General features: G+C 37.2%; 1 protein-coding gene across 1 annotated transcript in view; it reads right to left on the bottom strand.

Moving 5' to 3' along the window:
- Positions 1–24,416, bottom strand: part of mdh1ab (malate dehydrogenase 1Ab, NAD (soluble)) — a 31,524-nt gene extending 7,108 nt beyond the window's left edge. The window contains exons 1-5 of the mRNA XM_028820119.2: positions 24,294–24,416; positions 22,881–22,979; positions 19,332–19,428; positions 10,883–11,058; positions 9,506–9,628 (exon numbers count right to left, since the gene is read on the bottom strand). Of these exons, the coding sequence (XP_028675952.1) occupies positions 9,506–9,628; positions 10,883–11,058; positions 19,332–19,428; positions 22,881–22,979; positions 24,294–24,296 (498 nt within the window). The 5' untranslated portion in view covers positions 24,297–24,416. The remainder of the gene's footprint in view (positions 1–9,505; positions 9,629–10,882; positions 11,059–19,331; positions 19,429–22,880; positions 22,980–24,293) is intronic.
- Positions 24,417–25,374: the final 958 nt, after the last annotated feature.

Genomic DNA, 25,374 nt, shown 5'->3' with positions numbered 1-25,374 from the left:
ACCATGTAGCTTGTGATTGCCCTTCACTGTTCTGTCAATCCCTCTTTTTCATACTCCCCAATTCAGCAAGAACAACCCACTATTCTCTCTCGGACAGTCCCTACAGATCATCTTGAATGTTCTTGGGCTTGTGAAATGCAGGGCTTCCTCTCTGTTCTCAGTCAAACATTTAGCCCCACTACGAGCCAGCCAATCTGAAGAGCAGCCTGTCAGCCACAAAAGAATACTGTTTTAAGATGAGTTGACAACACATTGGGAAAGCTTAAAAGGATAAGTGATCTTCAAAATCCACACAGTGATGAAGAGATTTAGTATTAAGATCAATTGAGTGCCCGTTCCAGGTGGTCATCTGGAATATGTAGTGAAATTTCCAACCTCTAACATTTAGCATTAATGTGTGCTTTTGAGTTTTCTTCACTGGCATTTACTTGTGGACACAGTGCTCAGTCAGCCTTAAATTACTTTCTGCTTCATCAACATGTCTATGAATGTGTATTTCGAATATCGCTAATTTGTCACAAAATGCATCATGTGTTATGATCTCCTTCTATATAAGCTAACCATCCCAACTTTCAATTGCCTCAGAGTGTTTGCCAATTTGAACGAAAGTAGTGTTAAAAGATCTTTGGCAGTCTTCTGTCTATAATGAAGGAAAAATTAATCGCCAGCAAAGGATTAAACAAAAGGAACAGGTTAAGACAGGTGGTCTTTGTCTTGATTGACAAGTGACAAAAAAAAAAAAATATCAGGAAAAGGGGGTGGGGGAATAGTGCTGTGATTAAGAAAAAAAAAAATCACTGAAACAAAAAGGGCATTGTGAAATAATAATGAGAGTGTATTTCATAATTAGATGACTTATTTCAGGGGTGCCCAATACGTCGATCGTGATCGACTGGTAGATCGCGTTGCATTCAAAAAAAAATTTTTTTTAAATGTTAGTCTATCATATATCCTCCCTATGGCATTTGCCACTTGATTGACATACAAGGTGGCCAGTCTGAGATCTCTTTTCTTCTAACACATTGGTCATCCCGCACACACGATCAAACGGGCGAGCTACTGCAAAACTACGGCTATCTAAGTGATCTAGTTAGCCTTCCAATTTATATCGACTAAAGAAGGTATTTAAAAAAAAAATTGGGGGGCAGGGGGTATGAGCTGGATGTGGAATTGAAAGAGGATTTTTTTTTTCTCACAATTGCACAATCAAAGTGCGTTTATCTGATCTGTCAATCTATCATTGCTATTCCAAAGAAGGAAAATGTGGAAAGGCACTTTTGAACTGTTCATAAAAACGAAACGGACTTCCTTCCGAAAAGTGATCTGAGAAAGAGCAAGGAGAAGGAACTAAAAGCGCAGTTAAATCGGACAGCCATCATTTTTCACTCGGCTGAATTCACAAGCAAAGGCAGACACACCGAAGTATCGTTCCGGGTCAGTCACTCAATCATTAAGCATAAGTCCTTCCAAGATGGAGAGATGATAAAAGAGGTCTTCGTTGAGGCAGATGGCTAGGGAGAAATTCCTGCAGAGATTTCGCGAACCCTGGCCAGAGAAAAAGGAGTTTCTCCTTGTCATTAAACATGGAGAATACAACTTATCAATGGCTGTTAGACTTGGCATTTTTTTCTGATCTTACCAACATGTTGAATGAGCTTAATTTACAGCTGCAAGGAAGACAAAACCATGGTCAATATGATTAGCTCAGTTAATGCTTTCAAACAAAAAATGCAACATCTGTCCTCAAACCTGCAGCACCATGATTTGAGGAACATCAAAAAACCTCGCGTCAGAGCTGGAGACTCAATGGAAGGCGTGTGCGCAACTTGACAGCATACGCTACACAGAGCAGATTGAAAATGGTCAAGACTCAGCTTTACTTGAGCCAATCGCTACATTTAAGTGCTATCCATTTAGGGAAGATGTTGAGGGCGATTCACTCGCATCAAAAATTGCAACACTGTTTTACCTAAAACTCCTCTACAGTGGAGGATGAGATTTTGACACTACAGGATGACATTCAGCTGAAGTCTGGGGTTCATGGACAGTTTTGATACTTACTCACAGAGGGAAAAGTACCCAAACATGAGGAAATGTGCTACCTCCTTGACTGCATTATTCGGCTCTACTTATTTATGCGAGTCAGCCTTTTCCCACATGAAGATTATTAAATCCAAATACTGTAGTGACCATAAGTGTATTGAACTGTTATTGTGCCATAAGGGTTATTCAGTTATGCAAGGAACATATATTGTATGTATGTATAGCATTATTAATGTAGGTAGATCATTTCGACCCGGTCATTTTAAAAGTAGCTCGCAAGCCGAAAAACTGTGGGCACCGCTCACTTATTTAATCACGGTTATTTCACAATTTATTGACTCACTAGACAAAGAGCCCGTTTCGACAATGTAAGATGAAACGGGCACGAGTTTGTGTCAGCAGTGTATGAAGAACAAATAAGTGACGAAGAAGTTGTTTTGTAACGATTGTAGTCCGCTTTACTCATTAATGTACAGGCTTGTACTATTAGTTGATGAATTTTCCAGGCCTATAGTATAATATTGAATGATGAATGTTCCAGTACAATATGTAATAGTAAAGTATAAGCACCACAAACCTAATATAGGTGTATTGAATGAATGCGTAATTGAATCAGAATGCGTAATTAGGCCTCGAGCTATAGTCGAAATCGCCTTTCTCTTTGAATTTTTGTGGCCGTAAATCCGCCGCCCGCCGCGCATTCGGCTTCGGACGGATGTGAGTGAGTGAGGAGGCAGGGGAATTATGTATTAAGATTTATATATATCGCTGTACTTCAGTGTGCAATTACTTCAAAATTGACATTTTATTAGTTACATTTCAGCATGAATTGTATTCTACATCTTAATTGCAGTAATTAAATGACTAATCGCAATCACTCCTATACTATGAGTTTTTAACTTTCATGTTTATCACATTAAATATTGTACTTCTGGAAACTTCACTGACAACAAAAACTTGAGCACCACGAATATGTTTTGCCAAATAATTTTTTAGCACTGACATAGCACAGGTTGTTTTGTTATACAGTGATAGTTTATTGGTCTGAAACCTGTCCCAATTTTTTACTTCCTACAGCCATAGTTGCTACTGCTTGAGTAGAGTTCCCTCATAAACTCCATGTCTGTCTGGGTTTATTGACAACTTTAATGTCTCCCTTTATGAATGTGATTATATGCAGGAGTGTAGCCTGCAATTGGCTGGCACACCTAGTGCTGTGTGGTTTATTGCCTATACAGGTATAGGTTTCACATAATAAGGATTATACTTCTGCGGAAATCATAATTCTAATACAATATGGCTGTTTCAGTTGCCCGACCTGGAGAAAAAATGCTGCACTAATGTAGATAGACTAGCTCTGGTAAAAAATAACATTAATCTGACTTTTCTGCCTGTGTGCGATGTAAACTCAACAGCTTACATGTTCTTCCTGTTGGGTGTACATGCATGCTTCTCAAACTAAAATATTAACTTTATTTCAGTTAGTAACAGAAAAAGAAATACAACCTGCTAGCACAGATGAGAATTTGTAAACTACAGACACTGTCCAAATTAATGTACTATGTAAACTTTGAAAGACATACATTGATGCAAAGAGTGGCAACACAAGCAACTTTCCTATACTCATCAAGAGCAGCCACATTAAGCCCAGCGAGTGTCTGAGAAGAGGAGCCACAACTTCTTTTGACACGCAGCATAGCAAAAGTGAAACTTTAAAAGTCAGTTTACAATCATTAAGTCAATCGCCAGCAGATACCTCAGGGCTTGCAACATTTCAAAATCCCTGGTAGCCCTTCGGGCAGGCACTCTTCAGTTTTTGGTAGCCCAAAATAAATTTAAGTAGCCCGAATAAAAAAATATTATATTTAATGTAGAATATTGTAAAGGAAACAAAACATCAATCAAAAAATTGTTAAAACACAAGTTACAACAATTGTATCAAAATTACAATCATCAACTCAAATATTTGGTTCTAATTGAGCAGAAATTTCTATGAACTTGTAAGACCTGTGTAGAACATGAATCAGTCTGTGTCAGATTCTGAATCTGAAATTTCCACTGAAGTCACGGATGAGAAAATGCCACTCGACGTTGAGGGCATAGCATCTCCATCAGCTTTCTCTTCCTGTGCATCGGCCTCCATTTCACTGCTCTTTGTTCTTGTCGGGGTTTTATGATCCAGGTGTCTTGAACCTTTTCCAGAAAACATCCAGAAATGAATTGACTTGTCAGGGCAAAAAGATTCAACTGTTTCCCCATTAATGGAGAGTTGCATGCAGTCATTCAGTGTTTCAGGGTGTAGAGAGGTACGATGTGTTGTCTTCACTCGGTCCATGCAAGAAAATCCTCTCTCACAGATGGCTGTTGATGGACTAAGTGTCAGCATTAATAATATTTCACCAGCAACAAGATATGAGAGAGGTGTTCTGGATTCCCAGAGAGGAGATCTCTGTACAAGCAATCATCTACCTTGCTACCCCGGTGTTCTGCAAGCCACATTTTTAGATCCATCCATTCTTATGGAATTTTCTCTCTCTTCCTCATCTAGCAAACTGGCAAAATGTGTGACAAGATAATCTACCTCTTCATCCCCATAATTTGCCAGCTCTTCTCTGGGGTAGGGAAGAGTGGAAGGGTCAAAAACCTTTAAACAAGAGAGGCTTTTCACGCAGATTTTTAAATCTGTTGTCCATATACTTGACTGTGTTGTCAATAATCTTCTGAATCTCTGCACCAAAGGTGTCTTTGTCTGTGCCCTCACCTCTTCTAGCAGGACGCTGACTTTTTGTGAGCCGAGTTCCACAGTAGCAAATGCTACCATCCTCGTTCGCTGTGAACTTTGTGTCCAAGGTTTTCTGGTATTCTCCTGGTTTTGTTTTTAGGCTGAGTAAGCGTGATGTGGTGCTCTCAACTAACTGATTTGTTCGTGTGATGTTTAGGTTAGCATGCTGAAAATCAGTACAGCACTTTGATAAGAAGTAGTCCAACATGAAATGCAGGAAGCAAACAAATTTCTCAGTCTTCATCTCCTGCACCACCCCCTTAGCCTTGGCTGCATCCTCGGACTTGATATCACTTCCTCCTGCCATGTTCTCCATATGAACAATAGTGGGAGTGTAATTTTTTTCCACAGCCTTTAGACATCTCAGCCGGCTTGGAAGCCACCGTGTGCTCTTCAGGCCACTGAAATGTGCCAGTTTCTCATTTAGCAGTTCACTTATTTCTGTCAGTTCTCTTCACTTCTTTGAGGAATAGTAGTACATCTTAAAGATGGTTTTCAGTGTATCTTCAAATTTCACCAGGTACTCGCAGCCTTTCACGCTATCCAGCACGGCTAGCTCTAATTTGTGTGCCACACAGTGGATTGTTATGGTGTGGGGTATCCTCTGTTTCAGAATCCCAGCTACTCTTGTTTTCTCACCCATCATCACTGCAGCACCATCAAAATTTGCACACACTACTTTCTTTTTCCATATGTCTTCTCTGATACCCATGGTGTTCACTGCTTCATCAAAAGCCTCTAAAATACCTGCACCATTTGCACTCTTGACTGGCTGACATCTGATCATGTATGTGGATATGTCATCATTATCTCTCACATACCTGACATGAACCAACTCCTGTTCTATTATACCAGTGTCTGTACTGCCATCTGCAAGAATGGATAAGAACCTTCTTTCTTGAATTTCCTTTTCGATCTGGTCTCTTGAAGTTTGTGCTATTGCTCCAATAAACTCTCTGTAAGCATGGTCATTGAGGTAAGTGGAACCAAGATCTAGGCCATTTGCCTTTTGAAGTTTGCAAAGACTGCTAAATTTTGCCAATGGTAGTTCACTCTTTGCAACATAGTACACTGTTCTAAACAGCTTTTTCAGGACTTCTTGTTGTGCTTGGTTTATTTTTAGTATGTTTTTGGCAATTGGTGTTTGTTCTGGGAAAGATGCTGCAGACTGAGCATCAATGCATTTCTTGTGATGCACAGATTTCTCATGGGTTCTGATGGGGTCTTTCCTAAAATTACTGGTCCCAGTAACAGAGGCGCTTGCCGAGTCAGAAATCGAGGGAAACTCACGACACACCTGGCAGAACATTGTTATTTAGCTTGTCATATTCCAGCCACAGAAATTCTTTTGTCCATGAAAACAAAAAAGCGCCTCATAGTCTGATTTGTCATAACGTTTCCGCTTTGTGGTAGGCTTTTCTTTTGCTGTCCCTTTTTCACCCTGACCTGTCTTATTTGGCTCAGCAGAACTAAAATACCTGCGTAAATCCATCTATTTTTACACACGCACACATACAACGGTCAGCGATTTTTTAAATTCCCTGTGCAATCAACCTCTATCACATGTTTAAGCTTGGTGCGGGAGATTTCACTTGTCATGTTTGAATAGTAAGCTAATGAGTGATAAGATGTCAGAGGAATTGGTGCGCAATTAATCTGTCACTGACCAATCAGTACTGCCGCTCTCTATACACAGTTCGCGCAATTGCAAAGTGAAAGTGACAGTAAAAAACAGCGCGAATTCAAATGCGATTTCAGTATTTCACATATTGACAGTGGCTCATCGATGCCCGAAAATGACAGAATTACCCAGCTACATTTGCGAAAGAATGCAAAAGCACTGACATATATTTTTCCTTCCTATGATAGCCCGACGGGCAGGGCTGAGATAGATTTTGGTAGCCCGACTGGAAGACAATAGCCCCGGGACGTCGGGCTAGCGATTTTTGCGAGCCCTGTGCCTGTATGATGAAATAAAAACAAAATCCATGAATGAAATTACAAATGCCACAAGACAGCACATGGCTAAGGAAATGCATCCCATTTATATGGTGTATAAAAAATAAATAAAAAAAAGTTCTCAAAATGCCTTAGACCCCAGATAAATAATGCCAAGTTCCATAAAGCAGTTCTCTCACAAAATTATGAAGAATGCAGGCAAAACATCCACTCATATCAAAATAAATTGGCTATTTTGCATCCAGAATGAATGTGGTCTATCCATGCAAGTACCACATTAATAAAAACTCTCAATTAACAAACAAGTGTTTATAAACCGCATACCTCAGAGTAAATATTTTGTAAGGGGAATGTAATTCGGACATTTCTTTTCGAAAAGACATGGCCCTCTGAAAAATATCACTTTAAATTTCTGTGTGGTGAAATGTCTGTATTCTTACATTAGCAAATGGAGTGCTGCGTTTGAAAACAGTGCTTGAATAAAGTTTTTTTACGATTTGTTTCTTTAGACGTTTACTTGATTATGGAGGTATTTGTGAGTTTAGATAGATAAGGGACAAGTAAAGCAATGTAGCTACGCTTATCAGGACCGCAAGAGCCTGTGTTGTGTTACTGATTGCAGAGGAGTCAGACAGGTGCAGAATTTGGCAGCAGGGAGACAAACAAACAACACAGAGTGAGGCATTGCAGAGCAATATTTCTACATCAGACTAGGAATGTTAGGGACAAGAAATTGTAGAGGAGCAGAGCTCAGGACTAGAGAGTTTATGGCAAGCAGCTGCAGCACCTGCTCAGAGTGAAACAGCACAAGCCACATCACATAAAACAGCTTTTTACACAAGCAAAAGTGGACAAAAACACAGAAGGTGCCACGCATGCCCAGTATCACTGGATTGCAGGGGGGGAAAAAAAAAAAAAAAAAGAATGATGCACTATGGGCCAGGAGCTGTGTTGTTAAAGTGATCACAAAAATGTAACAGTGGTCTGCAAATATTGGGTAAGTCACACAATGTGACTGTATTTTGTTACTTTAATTTTTTTTTTAAGCAAATATTAAAAATTAGCTTAAATAGTTTTCAAGGCAGAAGAATTAAAAAAAATCACTGCACAGCTATGGTTATTTGTGGCCCGATTTATAAATCCTATACATAAACACACAGTCATAAAAACTGTCTACAAATGGCTGATGCAGACAGTGAGTGTGATCCTCTTCAATGGTTAAAAAAAACAATAAAACCAATTTACCTTGAGAGTGTCACCTTACAAAGGAATACTTCTAGATTTCAGCAACTACTACACCATCCGAAAGGGCATTTAGCACAAGTAGAAACATTGTTACATGGCATAGACCACTCAAGCAAAAGAGGGTAGAGGAGCTTGTCTTATAGTCCCATAACTAGTGACAGTTCTCAGAATATTGAGTTTAGAAAAGCACATGATCTCTACGCCTGCACTACAAGTAGAATTAAAGGAACTATTTATGTGACCAGTGTTTGGTGTTTTTTGTGCATTTTTACACATCTGAAATATTAGTGTCCAGTAAAATTAGAATATGATTAATGCTTTTATCAGTGACTGCAAATATTAAAATTGTTTTAAAAGAAAAGTTTATAATACATTATGTAAATAAAAGCAAATTCTATCAAGCAGACGTGAAATTGCCCCATGAGTCAGCCACCAGACCTATGAATGCAGCAGAAGGCTTTCTAAACTGGTACCCAGTTCACTACACAGTTCAGCAAACAGTTTAAGGGGACGTTGCTTGATACTATTTACAACTTTAACAACATCTTGAACCACTTGTTGCAATTCATCCTCTAGCCCTTCAGTGACAAATGCTTCGCAATGAAGCATGCGGTGTGGGTCCACCGTATTTGGAGCTCTTGCTTTATTAACGCGACGACTTAAGTACGCTCGACTGTCATGGCAACAGTGTCATCTGTACAGACAGCCATGCAATAAGACCAGTTGATCTTGTCCAACAGCAACACAAACCAAAGGAGGTTTTTTTTTTTTTTTTTTAAAAAACCTGTTCCAGTAATTGGTCTGTTATGTCCTCAGACATGTCAGATATCAGTCTACACACAGTGTTGTCTGACAAATGGATAGTTTCAATTTTATGGGCTGCTTCCACACTATGCAATTCATGAACGGAGAGAGAGAGAGATTTCTTTGGCAGGACAAATGTCTAAAGCTCACACTTGGGGTAACCAAGTCCATCTCTTTTCTTAGCCAGCACAAATCAGAACTATTTATGACGCTTCAGATTTAGATTTTGCTTTAGAATATACTGCAACTCATTTGATGAATGCGAAGCAGAAATACAAGAGGAGTTTTCTTCAGAATGTTTCCTCCCCCACCTTGTTAAAGAAAGCTCCATCACTACATATGTTTTAGTATTCAACGCACTATATCTAGCTTGCTGTGAATTGTTTAACACCACAATTCAATGTTTGCATGTCTATGGTAGCCTTTGAGTAGTATTTGAAAAATGTGTTTATTAATTGGCAAGCATATTAACAAAGTGATGATATCATTAAAATACAAAGTGAACTAGAAAAATGCTTTATTATTCACAACTTTTTAAATAATTATATTTTACCCCCCATTTTGCCTCAGACCCCCTGACATATCCCTACAGACCCCAGGTTGGGAACCACTGCCTAAATAGACTATCCTGGTAACAGTAGTATTCTGTGGAATTAGCTATAGGCATCTTACTTGAGATCTTGCTCTGTTGTGGTCCAGTCGAGTCAGGCAAGAGAAATTCTCTTTTGGGATGGATGGAGCAGACTTGCAAGCAATCAAACAATTTGTGTTTGCTGGATTCCCTACTACAAGGACCTGAAAAGAAGCAAAATATTTTCACCTTAAAGTATTTAATTCAGATTACCTGATAAAAAAATTCTTAAAACTAATCTGAAAAGAAAGATAAATAAAAACAATACCCTAGTTAGACCACTTGCTCTAAAGTATTTGATGCATCTTTACAGAATGATGTTGTTAGGCAACTAGCTTCCCAATATATTACACCAAAAGTTCAGTTCTCTTACCCATATACTAAATGTACACCAGGCATTGCTTGAAGGCCAAGCACTAAATCTGAAGTCAGCAGCTACCCAAATGCTCTAAGGCTACCATAATTTGACTAACTGTGGGGTAACCCAAATTATATTTAAAGAGCTTGGGGAAAAAAAACTTTTGCATTTGAATCACAAGGATTGTAATGAAACACGAACAATGACAGAAATGTATTCAAAGACATGTAAAACCTTTTACCAATATGTTAAAATTGCAGGACCTATGCAAAACAAAAGTACTTCATAAGAATAAAAGATCTCAAATCCACTTCCAGGGTGTTCACTATATACTCTTAAGTTATTCTTAGCTAGTGTACAATATGACATATTGTATAAGTAAAAAAAAGGCTAAAACATTGTAAATTGCAAATAGTTATAAAAGCAGTTTCTCTGATAAACTAAAAATGTCCTAAAAAAGGAAACAAACATTTAAAACACTGAACAAGGACAAGTAAACCCATTACACATGGAGCAATACCATATGATCCTTGCTGTAGAAGAAACAGCCATAACACATGGCTTTCAAGATTACTGAATAAGTAAGTGAACTATAATTTTGTTGCATTTCACCCAGTTACTGCCTTTCATCAGTGCACCTTATGAAAATCCTGCAACTCAAACAATATCTGAAATAAAATCTCTAGAACTTTAAAAGCTTTAAACAAAGAAAATGTATTCTCTCTTGAAGACTACGTTCTGTCCTCCATAATGATTTATAACTATGTCTTCACTTCCTCAACATTCCAATGTCAGTTTAATTTCATTTAGTTGCCTAAATATATAGTAAATTTGAAGATGTCTTGTACTGAAGCAGTTTTGTATCAGTGCTCCCTTCAAATAAGCACATCATGGTAACTCAATCCAAAAAAGTACTGGTATATCTACCATAACCTCACACTCAAAAGGTGTTTAACCAGCATGTAAAAATACTGATGGGTGACAATACATTTTTATGTTTTTCTGGTAGGAAGAGGTATAATGGGATGGATAATTAACACTCATTTTTATCAATAGTCACCTTGACAGTCTTCTTAGCATATTTGTCCAATGCAGCACCCTGAGACTTGAAAATCTTCACATTTGCTTTCAGTAAATCCTTCCTCTCCATACCTTCTTTTCTTGGCATTGAGCCAACTAGTACAGCTGCATCAATGTCCTTGAAAGCAACCTCCTCTTTATCAGTTGGGATAACCTCTGTAGATGAAGAGTTACGTAAAGTGAAACAATAGATTTCTTTTTAAATCCTCAAAACATATTCAAATGATGAAACACACTAAACATTACACCATAAAAACTTCATTTTGAGAGCAATGAAAATTCCAGACTGTTTATAGTATTCAGATTATGAAAGTCTGCCTCTTCCACCCATTCATTATCTAAACCCACTTAATTCCTCACTGGCAGGCAGCATTTACACACAGTGTTATAAACTGCAGTGGAAAAACTCGCAGCAAATATGGCCCTAACACAAAAAATGTCACTGATGCCTCATAATAATGATGTTTAAACTTCAAATGCACTCCCACATGATTCCTTTGTGTCTATATCGAGGACATGATATCTACTGTGTGTGGGCCCATTTTCCTGTTTAGAGGAAATGGGTCATTCTGCTGCAAAATGGTTAGCTTTGATAACTCTTGTTTCCTTCAGCAATGCACAAGAGGGCGAGACCTTTTAGAAGTCAATATGGACCACCATGTGAAGAACCTTTTCTAGAAGTATAGTCAGTTCAGAGGAAAGCAGTGCTAGAATTTATATGCTGAAATCCCAAATGGGCCACATCAATATGTTAAGCCTGTGTCACATTATTGGACTTTTACAGCAATTATCAGTTGCAGATTTCATTAACATAAGTTTACAAAGTTTGAGGAAGTTGTGCTACACTTCTGTGTCCAGCAGTTGTCTAGTCAGACATACCCAAGGACTCAGTCCAACTAGTCAGCGACTCACCCTGACAATTTCTAACAAGTTTAACCTTGTCTTAAGACATACAGGCAGGCTCGGTGTGTGCATGACAACTGAAATCCAGCAAGATTATAAACTCCCTATTTGTTATTACACTATTGGGGGGATGGGGCAAGATCCACCACCTTTGTTGCACATTAAAGTTCAAGCCCTGCATTGTATTTATGAATGCCAATACTAGTTAACTTAAATGACAGATGGGTGACTACTTGATAGATATACTAGTATTTTAAAGCTGAGGTTTCTTTAGATATTTTATATTGTATGTCAGAAAAATGCACAAAATTATTCATTTCAATAATGGAGGCACTATAATTAAAAGCAACTAAATGGGATTTCTGTTTTGCTGTGGTATGGAAAGATATTGGGTGTTGTAATATTTCACTGGTATTTGTACTGAATACAAAAATTATGGTATTGCAACGATGTCCCGATCGGATTTCGATTCACAATGCCCCAATTCAATATCGATTTTATCTTAACTTGAATTAGTGTGCACAGAGATATTTGAAGGTTGTCTACATAGTGACTTTGTAAAATATGCATTTGCAAGGAATGACATTTAAGAAGAAATACTTGATTAGTACTAAACAGTTAACATCAGTATTTGAAAGATGTGGAACAAAATATCATTGCTCTTTTAATAAAAAAATCAAAAAAAAATCACAGTACTGTACTCATTCAAAATTCACCATAATTTAACCATATATATGTATCGTAACAGAGTCCACATATATTATGGGGGGCTTCCTCATTTTAATAAAAATGCAATATCATCTACTTTATAATACATCTATATCATCCTGCGAATATTATAATAAAACAATCAAATATTGCTTCTTAAATAATAAATGTTATTCAATTACCTATTCATGCATTATGAATTTCTATGTAGACACTAAACTGTTAGCCAAATGTATTCCAATATTGGACATTTAAAATAAAATTGAATTAGTTGAAATTAAAGATTCAGTGGGAAAACTTATGTCTTTCTATAATTCTACAGGTTAAACATATCTTCAGTTGATCACGAAAATGTGTTCACACAGCTCCTGCTCAGACTAAAAAGATATTTTAAAACAAGGATCTAGTGCTGACTGCTTGTTGACAGCGGTGTTTGATGAATAGAGCACTAAAGAAAAAGAACCACCATCATGGAGCTACTTCAAGTTATCTGCTTTCTCACTTTTGTGAAAATTCCAACAACTGCCAACTTGCTTTGCCAGGTGAGGCACGTTGCAAACTTTTTCCACCATAGCTGTTCAGCTAGCCACGAGCTTAAAGAGAAGCAATGTTTATTGGACTTGCCAAAACACAAACTGGTAATTGATGGAGTCATGCAATGGAATAGCGCATTGGAAATGCTACAAAAGTTTTTTTTAAACAGTGAGTCATCTCAGCAGCTCTGTAGGTAGTAAGGTTGCTCCCATTATGACTGCCATGCAGTGTGCTTGTCTGCAATACATCTGCCACAGGTTCGCAGTCATTTTTAAATGTGCGATTGTCACATAGAAGTCTGCTGCCCTGGATGTTAAGCTGTCATAAGTTAGGGCTACTCTCTCCACTGGCCTTTGAAACATAGCAATTCTTTGCTTAAGATCTTCCTACGGTCACAGTACAATAACTTCACTCATTTGCTTTCTGGTTGGTATATTATACCGCAGTTCAAAAACCTCTAACTTGTCGGAAACCCTCATTTTCAACAATGGTGTAGGGTCTCTTATCTTTAGAGATAAAAACTGCTATAGATTTGGTTATTTTTTGGGCATGAGGCGAATTAAACAGATGTTTGGAGCTACTCACTGTCTCCAGTGTAGATCGATTAGGCTTTACTCGTTTGGATGTTGACTGAAATTACATTTATATGACATCAGTGACATCACTGATCTAGTATTGAGCTTGTGGAAGAACAGTTCTTTTCAGGTGCTCCCACATCACTTGTACTGAGTGAGCCAGTTTTAACAGGTCTTGCAAGAGACAAAAGTGCAGTTAAACGACTCACAATGTGATTAAATTACTTTGGACAACCAAGGGTTGTACATAAAATGTAACAAGGCGACTAATCAATAAAAATTCACTGGCAACTGTTCATCAATAATCAAAAAAATAGAACCGTACAGAGATCTTGTTCTGTGTACTGCCACAACCAGTATCATCCAAGCAATATTAATTTTCTGAACTTATTTATGTGATTAAAGGGTCACTTGCAATGCAAGAACCAAACCTGCATGTGACACCAATCAGCTGATAAGCATACCTATATTCACTCATACTAAAATAACCTAGCAAACCAAAGTATGTGAACAAATTACACTGGCATTTGAAGAATATACAAAATCTATACAAACAGTGGTAATAGCACAGCAGCAATAACCACTACCACCTTTTAAAAAATATTTTAAATATTTCCAAAATGGCAAAAAAAATATACAGTCAGTTACAAATATTTGTTTAATCCAAAAACTAAATTCACCAATGCCAACAAACAATGCTGAAATTTCACCTCTGTTTCCAATCATGACCAATTGCAGCACAGCTCTTTCAAACGCCTCTTTGTAGTTACTGATAACTGCCTTTAAGAGATGTCAACATTTTTTTCTAACACGAGTGCTCTATTCTCAGTAGCTTGAACTTCAGTTCAAAAAGCAGCAAACACCAAAACATACTCTTACCACAATAGTGTTTAACAGCTACAATAATCATTAATGGAGATAAAACAAAATTGCACAGTACATAAATATTGCTCTCATTACAGATCTTTATTACAAATGTTCAATAGGTCAGTGATACAGAAAGATTACAACAGGGCATTCATTTCTTCATTCATAGCCAGGTCCAAAGTCTTCATGCTAAAACAGAACACTGAGAAATGTGAAGTATATGCTTCACTTGCCCCTCCACATTTTATTTAAAAGGAATAATACACCTAAAACTTCACTGTTTTATTCAATAAAATAAATAAGTTCTTTGGCAAAAGGAATCCACAGTTTTCAGCCCGTTTAAATTTGTTTGATATTTTATAAAATGAACCTTGATCCAGATGGATATGCATAACTCATTTTTGATTCCCACTCACACCAAGTATTTTTTTCTGCTTGCACCCACTCTAGCACAGAACCAATTTCAGGCTTGGCCACAGCAGTACAATTACTTTCTACACTGCACAGAATAGCATTAAGTTGGGTCAAACAGAACTCCTGCAGGAATGCATAGCTCCAAGCTCCAGCCAATTAAGTGTTCTGCAAATTCAATAAATACTTAGGAGACTGAAGTATTGTTAAAAACACATACAAATAAAATTACACTTGTGAATTGTGGTGGTTATTTATGACAGCTTACTATATCTTTTGATAAGAGTGGATGAGGAGTATGACTCAAACCAGAGATACCTACATTTTAGATATTGTGCACAGGACTGGGAATTAGCCCTGATATCCCTATTCAATTACCAATTTCATCTTTAATTAGCATGCACAGATATATTTGAAGAGCTGATTTTTTTTTTTTTAAAAAAGAGATTGTACCAATGTTCTCTATGCATGCAAGTCCAGTAGCACTTTTTTATCTGTAGGGTGTCTACATAGTGACTCTGTATCATATGTATAAGCATGAAATGACACTTAAAAATCAATTGTTGATTAGTATTGAACAGTTAGCACTAGTATTTGCAAAATGCAGAATATACCTTTAAAAAAAAACAAAAAAAAAAACACAACATCTATTGCCACATCATAGTCCACACATATTATGGAAGGCTCCTTGTTTTAATGAAATACAATGGCATCTACTTTATAAAACCACTATACCATCTTGCAAATATTAAAAAAAATAATGAAATATTGCTTCTTAAATAATAAATGTTATTCAGTAACCTATTAGCCAAATCTATTACCCCATTGGATATATAAACTACTCTTTAATTAGTTGAAATTAAAAGATACTACAGGAAACCTCATGTCTTTCTATAATTTTACAAATTAAGCACCACATGGCTGTAGTGGGAACTGAAGCTTCCTCACAATGCAGGTAATGTGCCTCATTCCGAAAAAGCAACTGCTCATTCAACACAAAGTCAAACCAGCAGTACCCAATGAGGAGTGGGATCAGTTCAATCCATTGTACTCTTAACTAGTAATCTGCCAGCCCCAAAGCAATGCATAGAAGCACATTATAAATATACTGTAGAAAATAAATTGAATAACCCCATCAAATGATCAACAAGTAAATGAATTTACAAAGAAATGTTAGTTTGCTGCCTTGAACATTTAAAATTATTAACCTTGCCTTCAGTAAAACAAGAAAACCCATCTTGTTAGCCACAGACATTTCACCACTGTACTAGAACCTATACAGCTATAAAACGTAATAAAATAAAAGTAATTTGGTATCTTGAATGTTGCAGTCAGGTAAGTTCTAGGGGTCTCATTTATAAAAATTTGTGTAGACTTGAGTGTGAAAGTACATGGATGCCACAAAACAGGAAACTGCATCAGGTCAGGTTGGGGAGCATACACTGGTACAGCATGTTGCCACACCCACCACACTACAAAACAGCTTGGGATCCTTGTTGGAAACCCCCAGACAGACACACGGTCCAGTCCCACCTTTGGAAATGACCTCTCTGCTGCAGCCAGGTGCTACATGGGCATCCCGTTGTCCTGGTCTAGCCGTTCAGGTCCTCAACATCATCCTGGATCCTGTTACCCAGATCACCCTCAGGGAATCACGCCACATAGCTGTAGTGCCATAACTGGCACTCCCTCACAATGCATGTAATGTGCCTCATTCGGGACTCCATGAGCAACCGCTCATTCGCCACAAAGTTAAACCAGCAATACCCAAGGATTCTCCGAAGAGACACAGTACCAAAGGATTCCAGTCTTTGTGTCAGGTCACTGGATAGCATCCATGTCTCACAAGCATATAGCAAGACAGGAAGCACCAGGACTCTAAAGACTTTGACCATCATCCTTTTGCATAGATATCAGGAGTGCCACACATCCCTTTCCAGAGAAGCAAATTTAAGAGAAGCAAATTTTTTTTGGACCTGCCAACACAAACTTGTGATTGATGTGGTTCTGTGATGGTACAGCATATTGGAGATGCAAGAAAAGGTTTTTGGAAAAACAGCCAGTCACTTCAGCAGTGGAATGCAGTGCTATTGTCTGCAACACATCTGTCACAGGTGTCCAGTCGTTTTTAATGTAGTGATATGCGATTGTCACATAGAAACCTGCAGCCCTGGATGTCTAGCTATAGTAAGTTACAGCTACTCTTTCTGCTGATGTGAGAAATGTGGCGATACTTTGCTTAAAACCTTTATAAAGCCTAGGTACAGTAACTTCACTCGTTTGCTTTCCGGTTGGTATAGCATACTGTGGTTCCAAAAACCTACATTTGTCGAAAGCCCTAGTTTTCAACAATGGTCTAGGGCAGGGGTAGGCAACGTCGGTCCTGGAGTGCCACAGTATGTGCAGGTTTTTGTTCCAACCCAGTTCCTTAACGAGAACTCAATTATTGCTGATGAAGCACATATTGCTTAAGTGACATTTTAATGCTTCATTTTAGTGGTCTCGCTTGTTAAGGTTCTCCAACCTTAATTGCTTATTTCAATCTTAAACTGCTGCTTTCAGTGTTTTAATTGCTCCTTATTAGCAATAAGATGTAAAACAGGGGTAGGCAATGTCGGTCCTGGTGAGCCGCAGTGGCTACAGGTTTTCATTCCAACCCAATTGCTTAATTAGAAACCAATCATTGCCAATCTCAGACCTTATTTAATTTTATGGCTTGTTAGTCTGTGCAATGCAAGGCTTTTATATCGTAGATTTTTTTCCTTTCCAAGGATATCATCCAAATGATTTGAAGCCTAAAACAGATCATTTTCAGTCTGTCACATTTTTCTATTAAGTGTTTTATTAAATCAAACCGTGCATGATGAACACACACAGATGTAATTGAAAAAAAGCTAGCTGGAGAACTGCTGGCTGCTTTGTCTTTTACATCTTATTGCTAATAAGGAGCAATTAAAACACTGAATGCAGCAGTTTAAGATTGAAATAAGCAATTCAGGTTGGAGAACCTTAACAAGCAAGACAACTAAAATGAAGCATTAAAATGTCACTTAAGCAATATGTGCTTCATCAGCAATAATTGAGTTCTCGTTAAGGAACTGGGTTGGAACAAAAACCTGCACATACTGTGGCACTCCAGGACCAACGTTGCCTACCCCTGGTCTAGGGTCTTCATATCTTTAGAAATAAAAGCTGCTACAGATTGTTATTTTTCTGGGCACGAGTCAAATTAAACGTAAGCTTAGAGGTAAACGGCGTCTCCAGTGAAGACTATTTAGGCTCTACTTGTTTGGATGTCAACTGGAATAACGTTTCTGGGTGACGTCCTGATAATTGATTTCTCAAATTTGTTGTTACTATAATGCTTCTGAGTTGCACAGCTTATATATGGCTTTATTTTTATCCAGTTGTTCTTTACCAACGTACTGTTTGAATCTGTAGCAAGTTAACACATTTAAGAGTCTAAGGCTTGGATTCAGTTGAGGACAACACGTCATTTTGCGTTAGTAAAGTGCTTTTTCCATAGAAAGCTTTAACAAGTGCATGAGCGAAATCTATTGGATTGGATGCCAAAAAACAAAGTTAAGCTAAAATCTGTATATAGTAGAGTTTTCAAGGGAGACAATACTCTTTTCAGTTACCTCACTCTAACCTAGATAGAGGAGGTCTGGATTTAGCAGAGAATGCCCCATTATTCTCAATGGCTACTGTGTTAGCACATACTGTTTAAAACAAGAGCAATAATAAACAGATAAACTACTGTAGACCTCATCCAATTCCTTAAACAGCTGCCCTTGCCCACAGACCTTATAACTGCAAAAATCTACTGAGACCTGATGCCAGTATGAGTCTATAAAAGTCAAGCTGTAAATAAGAGGAAACTAATCCACACAGCAATGTAAACCCAAATATATGTCATGAAAAGAAATATTTTCAGGTTTTGTGTTTTGATTCCAATCTGCAGAATTGCCGTAACCTGCAACCATATTTAAAACTACAGTCTAAAATCAGTAATATTTAGTTAAAATGACTGGAGCCAAAAACTTGGCTTAGAAAACCTCAGACTTTTTTTTTTTTTGGTTACATTGTATGAACTACAAACTAGCGGAATATCTCTTCTTATAAGTACTTAAAAACACATGCACTTGTTTTAAATTAAAAAAGAAAGCATACATGTTACAGAAACTGTAAAAGCTAAAGAATCTAAAGGTTCATTATGTTTGAAATCTACATACACATTTAACTTTTAAAAGTATAGGTTAATTTATATTGGATTAATGGAGTTGTTTCCAATTCAAGCTCCCCCCACCAGTGTAAGTAAATTAAACATTTGCTTACTGGCAAACACAAAAAAACAGTTACTGTATATGGCAGAAAAAGGGACCTGTTTAAAGACTCAATAAATAAAATAAATGGAACATTCTTTAGTACCTCGGAGAAGCGGTAGAGCACAGTCTTGCAATTCCATCACCACACCTTCCAGTACTGACAGCATTGGAGTGATATCAAGCAGAACAAGGACAAGAGCCTGAACAAAGAGACTCAAAATTAAAAACACAAATTCACACCTTGATAACATACCTATCAACAGCTAACAATTTCTGTTTACTCATGGCTAGACACTTTCAATTGGAAATAGAATTATAATTAAAACGTCCGTGACAACACGCATCATAGTGTCAGAAAAATTTATATCCACAAAAAGGAGTCAACCCACAGTGGTTAAATCAGGTTTTACTCTCCTATTACCTCTTTCTACAAAGAGATTTACAGAATATATGGAGAATAACTACAAAAGACTAGTCTATAAACAAGAAAAACATTAGTTTATATGCTTAGGACTACTTTACTGTTAGTAGTGCTCTCATAGTATGTTAATTATGACCACATCTGTCTCAAGTAACTTAAAATGGTAGAATAAGTCATTATTATTCATTCCATTTCCTGTGTGTGTTTTGTTTTTTGAAACAGGGTTACAGTGAGCTGGAAAAGGTCCAGGCAATATATGGTACAAACATACTTTGCACAAAAAATAAGCCAATTACCAGAGGCACATACTGAAACTGTCTTATAATGGGCTAATTTACAATTTCCCTTTAATCTTACCTAACTGTATATTATTGGTAACACTAAGTACTACAAAAATGCATCTACTACTCATTTACTTGTATGTATCAAGACCTTAATAATAGTCTTCATAACATATAAAACATCAGTAGGTAGGTTCTCTCTGTAGTGTGGCACATTGACATGCTGGTAAAATTAAGATACAAGACTCACAGGTCTTATACTGAATATGTAATATCAAGAGAAAAGTGCCCCAGTTAAGCCATCTCAGACCACTCCAAAGTGAAGTTTTATTAGTAGGTCACATTGCAGAGATGGGTGAACACTATATTGATGCTTTGTAAGTGTTATGAAAACCCAAAGAATTGTATGTTAAGATCTTGTTACAAAATAGTAAATGAGTAATAGATGTATTTTTACAGTACCTAAACTAACTAAACTGTTACCATATGAATAATAAAGTAATATACACCTATTATGCTGAACGTTGATACGGACTATCAGTTTAGCATGGACAGCAAGCTATCCATGAGCTTCCTTTTTAAAATATTTGTATGTGCTACATGCAGAACCACCAGCCTGCCCTGCACATTTGTCTTCCTTATCTCTCTCTGTTATATATACATATCATACACACACACACACAGTATCTCCAGATCGTTCTCACACACAAGACATGCATGAACTTCTACCATATGGGAAGATGTACTATACAGACAAGGCATAATGTACAAACTCCACACATACAACATTACTGGTGCAGGATTCAGTTATGGAGCTTGATCTGTGAGGCAGCTGCACAACCCACTGTACCACCATGTACAGTTGTGCTTGAAAGTTTGTGAACCCTTTAGAATTTTATATATTTCTGCATAAATATGACCTAAAACATCATCAGATTTTCACTCAAGTCCTAAAAGTAGATCAAGAGAACCCAGTTAAACAAATGAGACAAAAATATTATACTTGGTCATTTATTTATTGAGGAAAATGATTGAAAATTACATATTTGTGAGTGGCAAAAGTATGTGAACCTCTAGGATTAGCAGTTAGTTTGAAGGTGAAATTAGAGTCAGGTGTTTTCAATCAATGGCATGACAATCAAGTGTGAGTGGGCACCCTGTGTTATTTAAAGAACAGGGATCTATCAAAGTCTGCTCTTCACAACACGTTTGTGGAAGTGTATCATGGCACGAACAAAGGAGATTTCTGAGGATGCTCATCAGGCTGGAAAAGGTTACAAAACCATCTCTAAAGAGTTTGGACTCCACCAATCCACAGTCAGACAAATTGTGCACAAATGGAGGAAACTCAAGACCATTGTTACCCTCCCCAGGAGTGGTCGACCAACAAAGAACACTCCAAGAGCAAGGCGTGTAATAGTTGGCGAGGTCACAAGGACCCCAGGGTAACTTCTAAGCAACTGAAGGCCTCTCTCACATTGGCTAATGTTCATGTTCATGAGTCCACCATCAGGAGAACACTGAACAACAATGGTGTGCATGGCAGGGTTGCAAGAAGAAAGCCACTGCTCTCCAAAAAAAAACACTGCCGCTCGTCTGCAGTTTGCTAAAGATCACATGGACAAACCAGAAGGCTATTGGAAGAATGTTTTGTGGACAGATGAGACCAAAATAGAACTGTTTGGTTTAAATGAAAAGCGTTATGTTTGGAGAAAGGAAAACACTGCATTCCAGCATAAGAACCTTATCCCATCTGTGAAACATGGTGGTGGTAGTATCATGGTTTGGGCCAGGTTTTGCTGCATCTGGGCCTGGACGGCATGCCTTCATTGATGGAACAATGAATTCTGAATTATATCAGAATTCTAAAGGAAAATGTCAAGACATCTATCCATGAACTGAATCTCAAGAGGAGGTGGGTCATGCAGCAAGACAACGACCATAAGCACACAAGTCGTTCTACCAAAGAATGATCAAAGAAGAATAAAGTTAATGTTTTGGATTGGCCAAGTCAAAGTCCTGACCTTAATCCAATCGAAATGTTGTGGAAGGACCTGAAGCAAGCAGTTAATGTGAGGAAACCCACCAACATCCCAGAGTTGAAGCTGTTCTGTACAGAGGAATGGGCTAAAATTCCTCCAAGCCAGTGTGCAGGACTGATCAACAGTTACCAGAAACGTTTAGTTAGTTATTGCTGCAAAGGGGATCACACCAGATACTGAAAGTAAAGGTTCACATACTTTTGCCACTCACAAATATGTAATATTTGATCATTTTCCTTAATAAATAAATGATCAAGTATAATATTTTTGTCTCATTTGTTTAACTGATTTCTCGTTATCTACTTTTAGGACTTGAGTGAAAATCTGATGATGTTTTAGGTCATATTTATGCAGAAATATTGAAAATTCTTAAGGGTTCACAAACTTCCAAGCACAACTGTAAACCAAGAAACAAAATGCAATGTCATATATTGAAGATAACAGAAGCAAAATCTACACCCAGGATTTTCTGGAGATAAAACACGCTCTTAAATGACTTTGCCCGATTACATGGAAAATGATTCAAAATACTGAATACAGTTTTGTGGTACTTTGTTTTTTTTTTTTTTTTTTTTTTTTTAAATTACAAGTGTCTTTGTCTCTTGCACATAGCCCTGAATGAGATACCAGTGTCCATAACGTTTCTAAATGTTTTATATATTTTTAGTGACTGAGGCACAAAGTTGATGTTTATAGGGAAAATGCTATGAACATTCACTGCCACCACACAATATGGCACCTTAGTAGCACTGCTTGTAAAGGACATTTTAAATTTTCATTGTGCCTTGTATATTACAGTGCCAAGAATATGATTAGTCTTACCTATGCATTAAAAATACAGCCTTAAAACAGACAGTAAAACAAATGCACACTTCAGCAGGCAAGAACACCACAAAGAGATTTCATACCTGGTCTTTCCCAAAGACATCTCCTTTGGCAATGCCGTAAAGTAGAGAGTAGGCAATTTGCCCTGCAGCTCCAGTCACCAGAACTTTAAGAGGTTCGGCCTACAAAACAAAACAAGATACACAGTTAAGTGATGGCATTCACAGTGTTAATTAGTTTTGCTGAGATTTACAAAAGACTCTTTTTTTCAGCTGCTCCAGTTAGGGGTTGCCACAGCAGATCATCTTCTTCCATATCTTTCTGTCCTCCGCATATTGGTCTGTTACCCCATCACCTGCATGTCCTCTCTCACCACATCCATAAACCTTCTCTTAAGCCTTTCTCTTTTTCTGTTGCCTGGCAGCTCTATCCTTAGCATCCTTCTCTGCTCATGTCCAACCCAACGCAATCTCGCCTCTCTGACTAACCTGAGAAATACGCAAACAGGGCTGCATGGTTTATACTGCAATACTTCACACAAAGACTTGTATCAAATCTAGTTAAAACTTTTACACCAGTCAAAATGTTGTTCTAATTGTAAAAAGTGTATTATATTAAAAAATGTACGTCGTATAACTATTCATAATACTTAAAAGAAAAAACTTAAGGATAAGGAGATTTGGAACACAGGCACTTTAAAATTTAGTACCTTTAGGAGTCCGGCTTTAATGAACAAAAAAAGATTGGACAAGAAAAACTGGTAAAATTCGAAGAAAAATTGATTTGCAAATAGAAAACATCGCAAACGGAGTGAAAATGTAAGCTTTAAAATGTGAACTACAGTGGAATGCACCGTTTTCCGAGTTAAAGAAGTTATTATTAAGAAAAATACAAAATTAACTGTTTATCGGAGGTGTAGCAATCTTCCTCAATTAAAATACAATACATTCCTCGTAGCAACTCAATGGAACCATGCTAGAAAAAGAACAGAAAATTAAACATTTACCTCATTAAATTAAAACTCAAGGAAAAAAAATATGGCCTTATGCATTTTATTAAATGCAGTAATGGGGGTGGGCTCATCTTGCTCCGCAAGCTCACGAAATCAAGTCCGTTATAAAAGGTCTTATACAGTACAACTTATGTATGAGCAACGGGTTATGTCACACGTGAAAACAGACAGAAAAATCAGGAGACATTAAAAGAACGGTTACTAAACTTGTTATTCAGAAAGGTCACTGATGTCAACATAAACGACCACATAAAGCAGAAATAAAATGCACGTTTTTTTTTTTTCAAACCCTATTAAGAAACAAAAGCTTAAAATAAATTAACAATATATATGATGGCATATAAAAGACAGTACATTTCTAATACATTTTAATACATATTAAATCATGCAGGAAGAACTTTGAACAGAGTAATACGAATTAATTTAGCATAAGGAAACGTTAAAGACATTTAAAATAGAAGTTGGAGTAAAAAAAAAATAGCACCATAGTTAAATCTTCAGTCCTTTCTCTCCTAAACACTCTTTACGTCCGGTGGAGGGTCACCTCTACTTGAAACACAATTACTGGTCACGGGATACAACGTATTTCCCATCAGGCGCCCAAAGCATAACGTATGCTGGGAAATGTAGTCGATTTGATTGCATTTCGAGACTCAACTAGTCCTTCAGAACTACATTGACCAGAATACACACCTTCTCTCTTTCTCTACCGACTTTCAGACCACAAAAAAAGATCTTAAATTGATTGATTGCATTTAAGTGAAGATAAAGAAATATTAAATTTCTATCCATTGTGAAGTATAATGTGCTAGATTGTTATTTTACACACATATGTCAACTGTATATTTAGAAATTAAGCTTCAGGAAAAGCTGCAGAGGAGGAAGGGGCGAGTGCATCTTTAATTGCTGCGCTATTCCTATTGGATCTCACAGACCCTGCCTTATACAATTCGTATCCAGGATCACGAAGACAAGAAGACGAAGCACCTTTCTTACTGATGACTCAGGAGAAAATTGTCTCTTGTGTCAACATGAATATGGCCTCCTCGCTAGTAATTTGTTATTCACACCCAAACAGGTTTCAGAGAATGGGTACAACATAGAACAGAGGAGGGGTTTGCAATTACCTGCAAGCACAGCTCTTGCTGCAGGAGAACAGGTCATCTTTCATTTAATAACTACATGGATAAAAGTAAAATTTTTATTAAAATAAAATTGGAGATGCATGTAAACAAGTGTTATGCAGTTTGACTTGTTAATTATACTGTATATAGATGTTTTAAAATACATTTTTAAAAAATACTTCAACTGAATGAATGCCATTCATAGTAGAAATTCCCCAGGAGTAGCTGGAGACTGTTATAGGGTGGCCTGGTCTATCCAAGCTGATTTGTAGTCACCATGAAATTCACTAAGAAGACTGAATGGATGTGTGCCACTTTACAAAACAAGAAAACAGTAAGAATCCATTAGGAAAATAAGTTAATATGAATTCCATTCTAAAATGCAAAAATTGAGAAAAATAGGGTATCAACTGCTGAACCTTCACCAAGTGTTTGTGTGGG

This window comes from Erpetoichthys calabaricus, chromosome 15 (genome assembly GCF_900747795.2).
Source record: "Erpetoichthys calabaricus chromosome 15, fErpCal1.3, whole genome shotgun sequence".
NCBI classification, from domain to species: domain Eukaryota; kingdom Metazoa; phylum Chordata; class Cladistia; order Polypteriformes; family Polypteridae; genus Erpetoichthys; species Erpetoichthys calabaricus.
Note: the sequence above shows the minus strand (reverse complement) of the source record. Positions and strands in the feature narration are given on the sequence as shown.